The following is a 13,711-nucleotide window of genomic DNA, read 5'->3' on the forward strand; positions in this document are numbered from 1 at the left end:
ATAGACTTAATGCACATTCATATAACATTGTCTATTAAGATGCAGACTCTGTGTTGTGTCGGAGATGAGATGACCTAAAAAATCTGTTGCAACTTTGGTGTGCAGAGTAATTCAACCTTGACATTGACTGTGAAAGTGGGTCGACCCATTAGGCCTCGTCATGCAGTGTTGTCCGTGTGGTTTAGGGAGGATGATCAAAGAAACACAGAGACAGAAAGAAAGGAAGACAGTGACATCATCAGAGGAAGTCCGGCAGCAGCGCTGACTCTGACGGATCTGATGCTGATCAGGATAAATGCCAGAGCTTAACCCAACATCCAGCAGAACACCAACGAAGAAGAAGAAGAAGAAGGACACCTGCTACTCCACAAACACCAGCAGAAGACATAACATCAGCATCATCATCCAACACTTCATTAGACCTCCATTTTACAGCTTCTGACCTGAACCTGCAGCAAAGCCTGAGGACCCTGAAGAGGACTAAGTCAAGTCTGAAGGTTTTGTGAAAAGACTAAACTCCAAGTCTGAATAAGAACCAGAAGGACAACGAAGACACTGAAATCATACGAGTTCAACGTGTCAGCATGTTTTCAACATCAAACTCCTCTAAAGTGATGGTAAGAGGAGCTGAATTCCTTACATGCAAGCATCGATTTCTAGAAGTCTCGGTGTTGTCTTCATATAATGAGAATGTATAGTGTTAAAACTTAAATAAAAAACATTGACATTCTGAAATAGATGATTTCATTAATATTTCATATGTATTGAGTAACACTTTTTTGGATTTATAATGAACTTTTATTGTATACATAATCCTTCTGAGAATGTGTTGTGTGCTGCGACTTCAACATGTGTACTCTGTTAATCTTTTTAGTAATTTCATTAATAAAGGCAAAACTTTTTGTAGTATTGTCAATTACATTTTTTTCTTAAAAAAAGCAAATTTGAAAATCAAATTTTCACATGTTGATGTTTTACATTAACATTTAAACATGAAAGTACAAAAAAATGCTTTGTTGTGAATGTGTCACATGCATGGGAAAAGCTGATGTGTTTTTAATGATTTTAATGTGTGATGTATCAAACAACATCTGCCTTTTTGTTAATTTGTAGAATGTTATTCACATGTGAAGTGCACTTTGCATTTTTAATTTCAGCATATATTATTTTTTGAGCACCTTAACCTCTGCATCGCTTGACTTATTGTCTTTGTCTGTTGATGAAAGCTACCCTAAGAGTGTCATATAATAAGGAGAAAAAAGCAAAGAATGTGAGTAACATAAACAACAAGTCTAAAGGTTCATTTCTTCTCTTCTTACTCAGGCCTGTGTGGCGATGATGATGACGATGATGGTAATGACGGAGGCAGCAGCCATGTCGAAACTCTCAGCTAAGACACACAAGAAGTCCACTCATGGTGCAGTGGGAGAAACAGTGTCCCTGCAGCTTGACCCTAATGCTTTGGCTCTTACAAGAAACATCAGGCCACTGCACAACGACTCCATCTCCCCATGGACCTACAAGTATGGAAACACACAAACACACACACACACTCTTAGGAAACCGTGGTGTTGACTGTGAAGGCTTCATGAGCTATAAATAAGAAAACAGTTGCATGGCCCTTCAATTAAAAAAGTGATATTTATATTTTTTATCCCTTCTCTTCCCCATCCTCAGTGTCTCCAACGATGACTCTCTGTTCCCTCCGATGCTGGCGGAAGCTCGTTGTTTGCTGCAAGGCTGTCTGGATTCTGAGGGCAAAGAGGACCTGAACCTGGAGTCCAGACCCATAATGCACCAGGTGCTGGTGCTGCGCCGGGTCAGGTCAGGAGACAACTACCACTTCCGTCTGGAGTCCCGCCTCATGGCTGTGGGCTGCACCTGCGTTAGACCCAATGTTCGACACCAAAAGTGATTAGTCTGACACAAACAGAAGCATTTGTAGGGAAGACCAGTACTACCAGAAATAATTTTTATTTTTTTAATTAAGAATGTAAAAATCCAGAGTGAATATATGATTGAATAATGTATGACAATAACTTATGTGGTTATCAGGAGGATGACATTGTTGGAATCGATGGATGAGGTAGATGTGGGAGTCTTCAAAGAAACGGAACCTCATGTCATGCCTTTTAATATTAAACCTGAACTTGAGTTGTGGCTGGATAACACTTGCAACTTAATAACTAATCGGCTAATCATGACCAAATCATCAAAAGTCACAGTGAGTTAGATAACTAAGTCAACATATCACATAAAGACTTTCCATCTCATCACTTAGTAAGTTGGAATAATGATACATTGGGAGTTAGAATTAGTAGTGTCTTTGAGACTTATTGTCACTTATTATTTAACAAGTGACATTTGTTTTGAACCTTATTGTATTGTATGTTGTCTACATGCTACTCTGTGGTCCACTGGATGTCTAATTAATCTGTCTTTTCTTTTAACTTACAATAATATTTATTTTTGTATTGTTTATATTGTTAATTTATCTTAAAACACAACTACTCTCTGGACCTAAAGTTGAAAAGCATACATAGTATCATTATCAAATGTTTTTCAAATATTTTATTCTATTTATAGTTTAAGTTTATTTAAATCAAATGTATTTAAATGTAATGATTTTGGATGTCATATTAATGTTAATATATTTATAGTTCAGAGGCTGGATGTGGTGTTGACTCAATAAAAAAAACTGAACATATAAGCAAAGTGTAATTTATTTAATTCTTGACCTCAAAATATAATGTGATTTCTGTACATTGTCATAATCATCTTCATCAACTCACCATGACACCTTTATTTTGAGGTTGCCAGGGAAACAGAGTGACATACAAACACACCACTGCAGCTTTAAACACGGTGTACACAATCTATCGGTATCTCATCAGTAAGATGCATTTATTCATATCAGCAAGCCATAATGGTCTTGACACTAGGGTGTATCCAAACAAAATAATCTGAAAAAGCAGATGAAGCTGTTTAACTCTGATAAGCTTTATATCCAGGTAGCATAGACTCCTCCATATACAGTACAACCCTCTTGGCAGGTAGAGGCAGTCCAGCCTGTGTTTTTCTGAGGGATCATTTTGATGTAGAAGTAGAAGAGGTCCAATACAAACACCAGTGCAATTTTCTAGACTCAGTTCCTTTTTTTTTTAGTAACATCTCCTTTATATTCGGGGTTGGGTTCCATTCAGGTTTGATTCAGTTTGATGGGGCCCAACTTTTCAGACTTGGGAAGACATAACATCTTTGAATATGTCCACAATCACACACACACACCCGGAAACATTGGCACTGTTGGCATGGCAACAAAGCACAGTAAAACCTCATGTGAACCATCTGATGATCTGCAGCACTTTTCAGTTTCAGATTTGATCTGGTTAAGAAGGCTCCTGCCTGTGAAGGGGAGGTCGAGCAGTCGGATTTGCCTTCATTCCCTTCCTCCTCTTTTTCATTTTCTCCCATTTTTTTCAGAGTCTCTTCCTGTCAGTCTCCCAGTTGGAGCAGCGCCAGGTTGCCGGCACATCAGTCGTCGGCTCATCAGCCCTCCAAAATGGCTTCTAAATACATCTTGTGTAGCTTGTGTTGTGATCAGGCCCTCAAGACACCTGGAGGCAGAGGAAAGAGGAATTTGAGTTTTTAAAATTGAGATTTGCTGTGAAAAACTTGTGGCCCATGCTGAAATGGTTGACCCTACAGCACAAATGTTGCACTTGAAATTAAATTACAGTTTAGTTATTAATATCAAACTAGCAATGCCAATACATAGGCCTACTTATTTACTAAATGGAAAGAGAACAGGCTGTAATAGCAGCACATTCATGATAATGTCCTAGTACACACATCCTCAACCATTGGGGTTGCCTACTTTTGGTCATTGTAGTGTACTACAGTATAATCGTTTATTAATAGTGTACTTTGATGTTCACTATAGATTATAGCTACTCTCATATTATTGGAGGAGAGCAAGTTTAATATTTGTTTTATGTATTTATAGCAGCATTTGAATAATATAATGCAGATCTTATACCGCAAGTTCAAATGAGATCTTTGAATTTAAAAAGGAGAGTTTGACACTTTGGGAAATGTGCTTATTCGCACTAAGCATTAGTTTTGTTCACCCCTCTGTACATGTGTAATCAAACCACTGTCTTCATATTTGATCCCATCCTCACCTCCACACTGTGCTTGTCCTGAAAGACACAAACATCACACACTCTCATTAGTGATTCATTCCACAAAACCAAGTCTGAACACTATACAGTATACATGAGAATGAAAGCTATTACTATAAACCCTTCATCCTCACCTCCTCCTGCAGCTGCTCCTGCGTGGTGTTGAGGTGCATCTGCCGCTGCTCCTTGTCAGCATCAGCGCGGTGCTCCTGGCGCTCTTTGGTCAGAGCTTTCTGAGCAACTTCACGCTCATGCTCCCTTCTTTCAGCCAGGTGTTTCAGCAGCTCTGCCTCATGACACTAGAGGGAGACAGAGGGATTATCTACAGTGAGCTTTAACTCGTGTGCATGTTTTAAGTTCAACTTTGCCAACAGAATCCTGGATATTTTTGTCAGATTTTACAGACATAGACATATATATATAATATAAACTACTAAGCATGCTAACACGCTGAACTTCCATCAGAAGATCAACATTTTCATGTTGTCATTGTGAGCATGTGAGCATGTTAACTTTTGTCTCAAAGCACCATTGTAAAACCTCACAGAGGTGCTTGCATGTATAATAAAGAAGATGTCTCACATGTAAGAAACACAAAGTGTAACCTTACAAAAACGATTTAAAAAAATCTGTTTACTGCTGCCACCCTTATTTTCTTGAACACATCCCCATTGCTCACACACCTTCCGCCTCTCCTGAGCTGCATCCAGTTTCTTCTGGATCTCTTCCAGTGAGGGTTTCTGTCGGGGTGGTGTGGTAGCCCTCAGCTCTGGGCCACCGTCAAAGCTGGGCGGCTTTAGGATGACCTCAAAGGCCTGGCCGCTTGTGCGTTTGCTGAGCTCGATCACCTCCATGTCCCGGATGTTGCACAAGTTCAGATCCACCACGCCTGCTGCAAGAAGAGCACAGGATAATGTAAGTGGACTAATCCAAACCCTGGCCAGAGTCATTAAAGGCTTTCCTATTGTTTTGACAGTACACCTGACAAGCTTTGACTGACATGTTTGATCAATGACCGTTTTACTTCTCCTCCCTTTCAAAACACTATCTTGCACTCCATGTCAGGTACGTCTCTGGCTGAATCCTGCCAACTTAATTCATGATCATCCTTATCATTTCCCAAATGATTGAGATTGTTTTTTGTTTCTTTGTTGTGTTTGTGATAATGACAGGAATCACATCTTCACACGTATCTGCTTTGCAGCACTAACATAATTAAAAACATTCCCTGACCTTCCATCTTGTCGGCTGTGGTGTCTCTGGGTCTGGGGAGGATGCAGGAGCAGAAGAGAGACACCAGGGGGAGCTCTCGCATCTTCTCTCTGTATGCTGGAATATTGACAGAGAGAAGAGAGAGAGAGAGAGAGAGAGAGAGAGAGAGAGAGAGAGAGAGAGAGAGAGAGAGAGAGAGAGAGAAGAGAAAAACCACAGTTGAGCCAAATAAACAAAACAAAACATAACCAAGAAATAATATTGATAAATGTCACCAATAATCAGTCGGGGAATGAATAATCACTGAAGTTTTACCTGATAAAGTCATTCTGCTGCTGTTGTACTCTGTCAAGGACACTGTGGTGAGGTAGAGTCTGTTCCTGAGGAGAGACAGAGGAGTAGAAATAAATTCAATCCAAATACGTCAATAGAATTACTCTCTGGTGTCAGAGGAATCACTGAGCTAAAACCTCAGTTTTTAGGAATACTTTTGCCCTGCGTATAGCCTCTCAGACAACAACACACTTATTCCCTACATGAGCTTGAGCAGTGTATGCAGGGAGCTGTAGAAGCTCAAACAAGTGTCCCAAAATACTAAGTCAGCTTCTTTATAAGTCAGTTTAGAAAACCAAAGAAACTGGAAAAAGGAAAAACATTTAGCAAAAGAAAAAGGTTGTAAGACAAATGAGAGAGCTGCCCCTTAACTATGAGATCCTAACCTTCTGGAGTTTACAGTAATGTCCCTTTGCAAAATAAGTGATCCATGATATGAAACAAACACAGAGACACGACGCGCTGCAAAATATTGAACTCAGAGCATCATCAGCTTCATAGTCCTCCTGATTTTAATTTTACAGCAGCAGCTTTTTCCTCACGGTTTCCTCATTATGAATGTTCAGTTTACAAAATCGTTCAGATCCATCAGATTATAGGAATTCACCGAAACATTAACAGAAAATCAAACAAATGTATATTGATGTTCACATTATAAAGCTGCAGCTCACCATCATTTTCAATTATCTATTCTGTTTCTATTAATCACTTATCGAGCCAGTTTTACATGTTTAATTTGCAATGTCCAAAAATAAGCCAAATATAGATGCTTAGAGTTATACAACAAACACAAAGACCAACACAAAAAGCTTAGCTTTTGGAAAAACAGAAACAAAAAACCATTCACCAGTTTGTTGTCAAATCCATTAACAATAGGTTAATAGAATATCCTTAAAGGTCTAAGGAAACGATTAAAACTATGTGCATGCCTTCTTGTGTTTGCGTGTGTGTGTGTGCTGGGACTAAGCGATGATGTCATTGTTGCCAGTAAGCGCATCAGCTTCTGCAGGGAAGTCTGAGTCGAGCAAGCAGCTCAAACACTAAAGTAAACATTAAAAAAAGATGCAGTCAACCAAAGAAGGAGAGATGGGAAGAAAGAAAAGATCCAACTAAAAAAAAACAGTAATTTCAGATGGATTGGATGAATGAAGAAGAAAATAGAACAAGATAAATGAAGCCTGCTTTGATCTGTACTAATTTCTATTTGGAGGTAGAGGCTGCACTTTCAGCTGGAAATGTGCAGAAAGCTTAACAAATAACATCAAATAAATACAAACACATTAGAAGATGTAACTAGAATTGTGTGCAGTGTCTACTCACCCTGCAGTGATGCTCGGTCTCTCTGTTCAGACTGGAGATCTGCAGCTCAGCAGCATCAGCACCAAACAGCAGCCTGCTGCATGACATCACCAAGATGACATCTGATTGGCTGGCAGGGATACTGGGCTGTGATTGGTTCAGCAGGGCAGATAGAGGAGGAGGACGTGGAGGAGGAGAGAAGGAGAAGGAGAAGAAGGAGGGGTTGAGAGCAGTGGAGGAATCCTTTTGATCACCGACACAGTCACAATGATTTCACTGGACAATTCTGCTTGCAAGATTAAGAGAAATTTGACTGTTGCTTACATTGGAGATCAATAGTTTTACACAGCGCCGATAAATGTATTAGTTACTGTTCAGCATATCTATAAAATCTGACTGAAAAACATGAGCTCATTGAAAACACATCAAGCTGAGGAGTATTATTAAGGCTAAACATGTTTTAAAAATTAAACATGTTTTATAAAACATCACATAAAAAAGGAAAAAGCAGCATCTGTTCACCAAAACCGAATTGTATTGCTTTCGTCAATAAACCAAAATGTATCTTTGTTTCGACATGACAGCGTACTACATGTTTTACCAAGATACACTGTTCTGTATGTATATACAGTATAGAAACAGCACTGAAAAATCTAATCAAAAAAACACATAAAATGTTTTGTCGATTGAAGACACACTTCACTGTATGTTGCACTATACATTTACCCTCCACCATGTTATTTGAGGTTCTGCAGACTGAATGTAACCCTGTTTTCCAAATCATTTAAAAGAAACACTACAAACTGCAGCTGTCCATAAAGAGTCAATAGTTTCACATTGAACTTGACAGGTTTTGTTATAAATCCATTGCATTGCTGGTTGTTCTCACTTGGAGGCACAGTTTATGTGATGTAACTTTCAATGTGCAAATGAGTGTTGGTCAGAACAGGTAAAAAAACTGCTGGTCTACACACTGAACAAAACTGGGAAATCCTAAGTCTTTTTTTTTACATACTAAATAGCAGGGAAGTATGGGTCATGGAATACAGAAGCGCCATCCGCTTTTAAAATAAATTAAAGGAATGAAAACAGTAAAACTTCTGAAACATGAACTGGATCTAGCTGGATCCAGCAGATCTGGTTTGGTCTGGTGTGTTGGGTTGGTGTGCTTCTGGGGAAATGTCATCGCTAAATTTGAAGGCTGACAATGAACTGTTACTCATCACGATTCATCACAAACACACACACACACACACACACACACACACACACAGATCCGTGTGTGTGTGTTAACGCCTCCATCTGTTGCTCTGTTTGACAGCCAAACTCGACTGTCTGTCGCTTTTCATTCAAACAGGGAGAGCTCACAAAGGCTTTTCACACAAATACATTGTGTTAATTATAGTTAAGAATAAAGATTGTGGAATGATTCGAAAAGCCACATGTTGCTCATATTTGTGCTGATCAGGTTTTAGATCAGCTAGAATCAATATTTGAATCAATTCTCTGCAATCTGTTGTGTATGGGAAAATAACAATAATTTTCATAATTTTATCAATGAGGTAATAAGCATGCAGATGTGTGGGAAAATGATCAAGGATTTTTTTTAAAGGGTCAGAAAAATAATATGTTTCCCTATCTGTAAACTGAAGGTCTGAGGTCACACAGTCATCTGCTGCAACCGGAAGCTGATTGGCTGCAGGATAGGGTAAGGGTAAGCTTTGTTAGTCTCTGGCTCCACCTTCACAGAACCCAAACGCTGTGTAGAACATGACTGACAGAAGACTACAGTTTCCATCATGCACCAGAGTAGAACACCGTGTTCTCCCCTGCTCTGTAACCAGATGATGTAATGCAGCTGCAGTGTGTGTGTGTGTGTGTGTGTGTGTGTGTGTGTGTGTGTGTGTGTGTGTGTGTGTGTGTGTGTGTGTGTGTGTGTGTGTGTGTGTGTGTGTGTGAGGCTGCAGTAGCAAGGAATGAGAGAAACCCCCACATCCAAACATATGATGTCACCTGCAGCCAATCAGCTGCGAGCTCTCAGAACCACATTGTCAGTGCGTGTTTCTGAGTGAATGTGTGTGGCTTTGAGGTCGCATTGAAGATTCAGCAGAAACAGCAACACATCTGCAGAATAATGTTTTTTTAAGAGCTGCATGCAGAGTTGTCGGAGAGGAGCACAAGAGAGCAGAACCACAAGAGACAGTGGAGATAACACAGGGGGCGGGGCTCTGCAGGCAGCCTTCTAGGACAAACAGCAGCAGACTAACTGGAAGCAATGACATCATCTTTGAGTTGGTACAATGATGTCACTAACAATGAAGTCACTGCACTTAGCTTGAAAAGCACTGATGTCATGGCAAAATGACCGAAAACATTTTTCAAGGGGTAGTTTATTCTACAGCGAGTGGAGGTTTACACTCCTTTATTTATCATATGCACAACAAATACAGGTGCAGTCTTTGGCAATGAAATTCTTATGTCTCCTGCTCATCCAACCATGTTAAAAATATATTGAGAAGAAAGCACAAGTGGAAGGAAATGTAATAGATTAAAAAAGAAATTAATAGTGCAAACCATGCACCATGTGTGTGTTTAATGAAACAATGCAACTATGAACAAATGTACATAATGGTAATGGAAAATGCATCATATTTAGTGTCCGTTCCACATATCAGAGATTGTTCACATGGCTTATTTATATAGCTCTCTGAAAGAGCTCAACTGTCCAATATTCTACCAAAAAAGGAAAAGAGTTTAGTCAAAGATAAATGTATATATCAGAGTTCTTTATTTTTTGTCTACTTCCCTCTCCCATCAACCATCTTGGTGAGTTTTTGGAGTGGCCCGGCCCCCAGAGATAGCCACTAGTTTACATCAGTTCGATTATAACTATTTTAAAGATGGAGTCAGCGAGAATGAATTTCAAAATCACATTTTGTCAAAATCCTTGGTGAATCATGTTGTTATCCTTACAGTGGGGCCCCTTTGCTTGGATACCCATTTACAGAGCCTAGGCTGTGTATTAACACCAGATTACTTTTTCAGCGCACACAAAGAACAGATATGAAATGTTGTGAGGAGATATTCACAGATTTTGACTAAAAGTGATTTGACAACAAGCATTCTCGAGAATCATTGGCTCACCTTTAAAGGTGAAGGAAGTGGTTTATGTATGTTAATATAAGTGTTAAATCGCTCTTTATTCATACAGCGATCACTTACATAATGTGCATGTTTCATAAAGCCGATCTCTCGGTCAGCTGCTCTGCATGTAATCGGCAAATAAACTTATTGGAGGATCCAGAAATTTTTATCCAATCACAAGAGAGAACGCTACAAACCGACACCCGTCTCACTCATGGTCTTACTGCCGGTGCACGCCAGAGCAACAGATGGGTGAATGTTTATGCGCCTACAATGGCGGAGCAGGTAAAAATCCTTCCCAATGTCTGTTTTTAATGGTTTTTATCACACTTATGGATCTGAGATGATGCTAGATAACTCACTGCTTGAAGACCGCAGTGCATTAATGTGGTGAGGTAGGGACGAGCGAGGGGACTGCAAACTGCGGTAACTGACAGGAAGTTAGCTAAAAGAACCATTCCGCTTACAGCACCTTTAAGTACAGTTTAATGCTTGTTCGTCAGTAGAAGTTTGAATAAAGGACTTTTTCCTCACAAATTTGTGCTTTTAATAAACAAAATGATCTGTGTTTATCTTATATCATTATTTTTGGTAGAGATGCACCAATAGGTCAAGCTCAGCTTCCTACATAAATACAGTTTCAGTGTCATAAATTGAATAGTCATGACAGCACACCAAAGCATTTGTGTGTCCTTTTAATTAAAAAGCATGAGCTTTACACATTTTAATTATGGTAGAAGAAAGAACTGGTATCAGATTTGGAATTGGTGTTGTCCCTACTCATAACCAATGAATACAAGGGCCCCTGAGCAACACCAGTGTGAACATGGCACTCTTCACTCCTGTGAAAATTATCTGGTTAAACAGAGACAAGCAGCAGAGACAAATCTGAACTAGAAGATCCATGTAGCCGTCTGCCTTTTTAAACCAGTGGAAACCAGTTTAGCAGTGTGTGTGCCTTGTATGAATAAGCAGACTGACTCTCAGCCAACAGTCGTGTTTTATTTGAGTCGGCGAGGCGTCGTGACTCCCAGCATCTCTGTTTCTGCTCGTGTCTGCAGCCCACTGAGGAGCGGAGAGGTGGGGGGGGGGGGGGGGGGGAGGTTACTTCACCACTACGTGTGCTTTTATTTTTTTACATTTGATACTTACAATTTCTATTGATATATTGTTAAACTTTTCTTTATTTTTCCTAAACAAACATTGATTACCTACAGTATAACATAGACCTCTGATACACACATGCACAAAACCCCCTTTATCTTCTCAATGTTCTATTTTTATTGAATTGTAGTATCATTGACACTTTGGCAATATTGCTCACATGAAGAACAAACCAATAGAGCATATTGATCGAAAATGTAGAATTTAGAGATGGAGGAGGGAGAGAGAGATGAGTGAAAGAGAAGAGGGAGGGGGGCGAGCGAGCTACAGGCAGAGGAGGAGAAAGAGAGAGAACAGACAGCAGTGTGGGCTGAATGTCAGCGGAGGTGAGTCACAGCTACTGCAGGCTTCCAGAAACCCACCTTACATACGGACATAGAGCCAGGCTCCCAGACAGACCGCTGCACCTGGATGCAAAACCAAGTCTTTATTCATCTTCTAGCACTTTGCAATTGATGTTTCAGGGAAAAATAAACTTATCATCAGAAAAGTAAACGGATACGAGGAAGGATTGATTTGCGAGATACTACAGTGTTAATCCAGCCTCTTGCAAATGAAACTTAGCCTACAGTAATATCACTACTTAAAGGCAAACTATAGGTAATTCTTGAGAATGTTGGTTGACAAATCACTTTTTAATCAAAATCGAATATCTCATCTGCTACCTACTGTGTCACACTGAAAAAAATCTTGTTTTAATACACAGCCTAGGCTTAACAAAGGTAATGTAAAATATGTGGGCCCACTTTTAAACTCATACTTTTGTGTACAGAGTACAACATTGTATGAAAAGTTTTGCACACTGAAACTCTGTTCTGAGAACTTACAATTGGAAGAGATGCTTCGTGCACAAAGACAAAGTCATGTAGAAAAACTGTTGTAATAAAAGTATTTAATGAAAAAAATCATACACTTGTTACACTATTATATTATGTTGATTATTAGGATTTCTTTAATTCAGATGTACTTGCATGAATTGTCTAGTAGGTAAATGTTTCTGTAAACCTCATGTGTTTCTGTAAACCTCTAGTTAACTGCAGTAGAAGTGGCAGGGTAGAAAATAAGTATATCAAGTGTACTTAAGTAGAGGACCTATGTAAAATATATGTGGTGTTTTTTTTAGATAAACAAGTAGAAAGTGACTCAGCTGCTCTTCAGTGTGTCCACGCTGCCGGATTATAGCGAGCGTGTGGGCAAGTGAGCAGAGCGCGTTGGCAGATGAGAGTTCTGGCAGATGGAAGGCAGGCAGAGAATCTGAATCCATTCACAGTGCTCATTCACATGAATGAAGACAAAGAGGACGCTGCTCAAACAAAGCCACATCTTCAGTCAGGAGGAGAGACGAATCAACACCATCAAAACTGTCAAGTGAACAAATGCTGAGGCCCTTTTGATCAAAATGTGGCACATTTAATGAAGTGAACAGTGTGTGGGTGTTCATTTTCTTTTCAATTCAAAGAGCTGTTCCTGTCATTTAGCTTACCCTCGTTGATATAAAGAAATGGACAAAATAACCAATGCATACTTAATTCTCTAAATATTTGCCTTGTAATTTATATACTGGACACTGAATGTGTAGTTCACACATCATGGCTGTTGAGTTTTATATAGCATTTTTCAATGTGTCAACTCTAATTGCTTGAATTTCTTAGCATATTATTTTTTTCAAGCAGTTAAAAATAAAGCAAGGTGAAAACTCCCTTCACGGTTCACAGTGGAGCAAATACTCTGACAGCGATGTGCACCAGCATCATTAAAACACCACATGAAGGAATCTTTTTGAAGTGTGCAATTTTCAACACACAAATGCCTCAGCTAACTAAGGAATGCATTTTCTGCAGTGAATGGACAGGATAGCTGATAGTTGAAGGAATATGAAGTATGAATACAGTATTTATGAACAAGATTGAAATTCAAAAGAATTTGAATGAAATCATAGTTTGCATATGTTTTATGTTTTATTTTAGCTAAATGTTATTATAAATGTTCCAGCCCGACGTCATTATTAAATAACAGATATCAGATATATTGAGCGTACTCCGTATCAAATCTTTTACTCCAAACGGCTTAGATATTAGCTGACATTGCTAACATTAGCTATTTCAGTTGGTTCAGTTAGCTACATCACAATTAAACCTGCAGTTTATGGCTGTACATACAGTATCTCACAAAAGTGAGTACACTCCTAACATTTCTTCAAATATTTCATTATATCTTTCCGTGCGACAACACTGAATAAATGACACTTTGATACAATGTCAAGTAGTCAGTGTACAGCTTGTATAACAGTGTAAATTTACTGTCCCCTCAAAATAACTCGACACACAGCCATTAATGTCTAAACTGTTGGCAACAAAAGTGAGTACACCCCTTAG

General features: G+C 39.1%; 1 protein-coding gene across 1 annotated transcript; it reads right to left on the minus strand.

Annotated features, from left to right (window-relative positions):
- Positions 1-3,608: 3,608 nt before the first annotated feature.
- Positions 3,609-7,136, minus strand: LOC307251353 (stathmin-4-like; the record flags this gene model as incomplete). The annotated part of the gene is made up of 8 exons (XM_080028701.1): positions 3,609-3,617; positions 4,185-4,202; positions 4,319-4,483; positions 4,868-5,076; positions 5,418-5,513; positions 5,712-5,776; positions 5,933-6,033; positions 7,050-7,136. 8 exons carry the CDS (start codon positions 7,134-7,136, stop codon positions 3,609-3,611), a joined length of 750 nt encoding a protein of 249 aa, XP_079884827.1.
- Between the last annotated feature and the right edge of the window lie 6,575 nt (positions 7,137-13,711).

The sequence above is a fragment of the Ammodytes marinus genome, assembly GCF_949987685.1.
Source record: "Ammodytes marinus genome assembly, chromosome: 1".
NCBI classification, from domain to species: Eukaryota; Metazoa; Chordata; class Actinopteri; order Uranoscopiformes; family Ammodytidae; genus Ammodytes; species Ammodytes marinus.